General features: G+C 33.0%; 2 protein-coding genes across 3 annotated transcripts in view; one reads left to right on the forward strand and one right to left on the reverse strand.

The window, feature by feature from the left end:
* Positions 1–3,584, forward strand: part of LOC108540687 (thiosulfate sulfurtransferase like domain containing 3) — a 50,198-nt gene that overhangs the window by 21,648 nt on the left and 24,966 nt on the right. The gene's annotated exons all lie outside the window — the stretch shown is intronic.
* CCNC (cyclin C) overlaps positions 1,293–3,584 on the reverse strand; it is a 13,309-nt gene continuing 11,017 nt past the window's right edge. The window contains exon 7 of one of the 2 annotated variants that reach the window (XM_017889828.1): positions 1,293–2,516. In XM_017889828.1, the coding sequence (XP_017745317.1) occupies positions 2,462–2,516 (55 nt within the window). In that variant the 3' untranslated portion in view covers positions 1,293–2,461. Of the gene's footprint in view, positions 2,517–2,682; positions 3,160–3,584 lie in introns of those variants that run through there. The other variant, XM_017889829.1, reaches the window with a different exon arrangement.

Raw genomic sequence — 3,584 nt, forward strand, 5'->3', positions numbered from 1 at the left:
AAAAAAAAAAAAAAAAGACAGAAAAAAGGAAGCAAGCAAACAAGCAAGCCTGAATCTGATCAAGCCTATAGATTCAATCACCAATTTACAGAAAATATGGAGGAGAAAATAACACAATAAATGGCATGTCAAGGATGCAATCAGCAAAATCCAGATGGTGAGAGACTCTTAGTAGACAAGCAAACCAAAAACAGAAATTTTAAAAATGTGACTGAGAAGGAATTCATGAATTTAAAAAGACATGGCCGGGTGCAGTGGTGCACGCCTGTAATCTCAGCACTTTGGGAGGCTGAAGTGGACAGATCACTTAAGGTCAGGAGTTCCAGACCAGCCTGGCTAACATGGCAAAGCCCCGTCTCTAATAAAAATACAAAATATCAGCCAGGGGTGGTGGCATGTGCCTGTAGACACAGCTACTCTGGAGGCTAAGGCAGGAGAATCACTTGAACCCAGGAGGCAGAGGTTGCAGTGAGCAAGATTGTGCCACTGCACTCCTGCCTGGGTGACACAGAGAGACTCCGTCTAAAAAAAAAATAATAAAAATAAAATAATAAAAAGACAAAAGATTTGTCAATAAATTGTAATGTGTGATCCTTATTTAGATCCCGACTAGAACTCTAACAATTTTATACTTGTGAAATAACTGAAAATCCAGTATTATTTTACTAATTCTTTTGAGGCACAATAATACTTTTAGTTTTTTAGAAGAAGTATTATTTATTAGGAATACATGCTGAAATATTTATGAGTAAAATTATATGATATCTAGGATTTGCTTCAAAATAAGATGGGGAATGGCAAATTGGGGAAAGTGGGTGCAAGTTTAGATGAAATGAAATTGGTCATAAATTGATAACTACTGAAGCTGGATGATAGATACATGGAGGTTCCTTACACTACTTTACTCCTGTATGTTGTTTTAAATTTTCCACAATAAGAGACTGAAAACAAAACTATGAGGCATGGTATTAATTTTAAAAATAAAAACTTAAAAGACTATAGGTCTTACCTAAGCCCAACATTAATTCCTTCAGACCTGAGGAGAGCTTTTTTTCTTATTAAGCCTAGGAAACCTATATATGTTATCAGTCTTGACTTTACACATAGTCTCCGTTTCCAGCTCTTCTGATACCCTCCATCAGGAATAAATTTTCTATTTAAAATCTGTTTATAAATGATTTGAAATTACCCCCTTGACAACCTATAAAAGGCTTTAACACTTAACTAAAGGAAGAATTCTCAAAAAACAACATCAGGCAAATTCAAACAGATAAATTCAAGACACTAGTCGATACAGCTGGAGAAGTTACTTTTATTCTTGCAGTTTTATACTAGGAAGTCAACATTTAATTTAATAAGCCATCATCCACAATTGATTAAAAATGTTTAATCCTTAAATTGTACATCAATATCCTATGACTCCAAATTTTATTTATTACTCTCCTTCAAGTCTGAAGAAAATGATTAATTTGCTAAGTTCCACAGACAGTACAGTCCCACTGACATAACATTTAGTATGATGTCCTACTCTCGTATTAGAATTAAGGACAGCCAGTATCAAACTGGCCTGAAACCTGATTGTGTTCCTGGTTCAGAATACCTGTAGTAAATTTGTAAATCCACACCAAGACACAACATTAAACTAGGGTGTATATATCTTATAAAAAACTTTTCACAGTAAAAATCAACATTAAAATTTTACCAAATTCCAACATTATGGGTTTTGAATCCAATTAAGCTTTCAAAATGCCTGATTAGCTGTGAATTAATTATAAATAACTTCATGTAGTTTGCCCAGCATTTCAAAATGGTTATGGACTATAACGTTTAAAATGTCAAAGTATGCTATACATATTGCACTTTTCTGCTAGGCTGGGCTAGTATCTTCCATGGCAAGATCCTCAAACTATTGAGTAAAATATACTTTTAAATCAATATAGGTACTTGATTAATTTCCCTGAAATTATCAACATCATTACCAAAATCTTCCAGGATTTTGTAAGATTTGATTCCTTAAATACAGTTTTAAAGTTAAACTTATGGAGGGAAAAAACCCCTCATATATTGACTGTAAATTTTACGTCCTTTTTTGGTCCCTCAACGACCAAAGAGAATTTTAAACAAATTATGCTTCATGTTTCCTGGCTTAATAAAAGCTACAATTTTATTATCCAAATTAAGAAATATTATACTAATCAAAAGCTATTAATTTTGAAATGTCTATGTATGTCTGTCTGTAGGTCCCCTTAGAACCTTTCCAAACATTTATAATCAAGAGATTTTAATCAATTATGTACTAGAATCATATTAAAGAAAACTTATTTTGCAAAATAAAATCACTTTCCAATATGCTTGACAGAAACAAGCTATTCATTTTCATTTGTGTTCCACTGAAGACATTACTGAAATCTGTCCAATGGTTTATTTCCAAGTGGTCCACTACGGAATTCTTCGGAATGTTTTAAGATTGGCTGTAGCTAGAGTTCTGACTTCCATTTGGACCCTGCTCTCCTTCACTGTTTAAATGGGGAAGAAAGAGATTTTATACCAATTAAAAGATCCATTTTTACACCCTGATAAGCCTACTGACTTTAAAATTCATTATTCTATGGCACAGCTATACAAAACAAAGACATTCCTCATTATAAGACACGTGAAAAATTAAAATCCAGAAGACTAACATTTGGTTTTATGTTTTTATTCTTATATAACTTTGTGCCCTCACACATAACAAGCATTCTGGAAGTTAGTGTCCATATATACTCAAAAACTTTAAACCAGGGTATGGGATTTCATTGTTATTACAGGTATCACTCAACATAGAGATTACAGCTTCTTCTAAACAAATTTCCTATAAAATTAAATCTTACATATAAAATCCTATTCCTACTATTTATGAAAAACAAGAAGTGTTCTTCAAAAAAAAAAAAAAAAACAAAGCATAATAAAATCATACATAAATATAGCAAACCTTTATAAGTCAGCAAGAAATATGGTAATTTCCTGGAAAATGCTGAATACTTAAAAATGCTGAATACTTAAAAATAACTAAAACTGAAAATACCAGTAACTTTGGCAATAGGATTATTGCCTTATCTTGTCCACCATCATCTTGCAGCTTCAGGCCCTGCCACTAGTGGAGAATCACTCAGGGAATTTCTGCAAAAAATGCATCCAAAGGTAGCTGTTTGAATGACTGCCTTCAACAGCTCCTTGAATAAAGTATTAACTGTTTCCAAATTGTGACATTAACTTATCAGTAGCAATCCATAAATCTATCTTGTTATATAACAATCATTTTTCTAAAGAAACAATTAAAATGGATGGCATTTCTTTATTTCCCTTCTGACTTTTTCTCCCTGCCCCAAATGAACTGATACACAGTGAGGGCAGAGAACCACTGAACTAAATGAACAGATCTTACTTAAAACACACACACACACACACACACACACACACACACACACACACACACACATACACACACACCCAATGACAACAAAAAAAAACCCTCTTAGCACAGGTGATTCATTATTAGCAAAATATATTTTATGTGCTGTGGATCTTAGGGTCACTTTAAAACC

The sequence above is a fragment of the Rhinopithecus bieti genome, unplaced genomic scaffold (assembly GCF_001698545.2).
Source record: "Rhinopithecus bieti isolate Rb0 unplaced genomic scaffold, ASM169854v2 scaffold_18624, whole genome shotgun sequence".
Classification (NCBI taxonomy): Eukaryota; Metazoa; Chordata; class Mammalia; order Primates; family Cercopithecidae; genus Rhinopithecus; species Rhinopithecus bieti.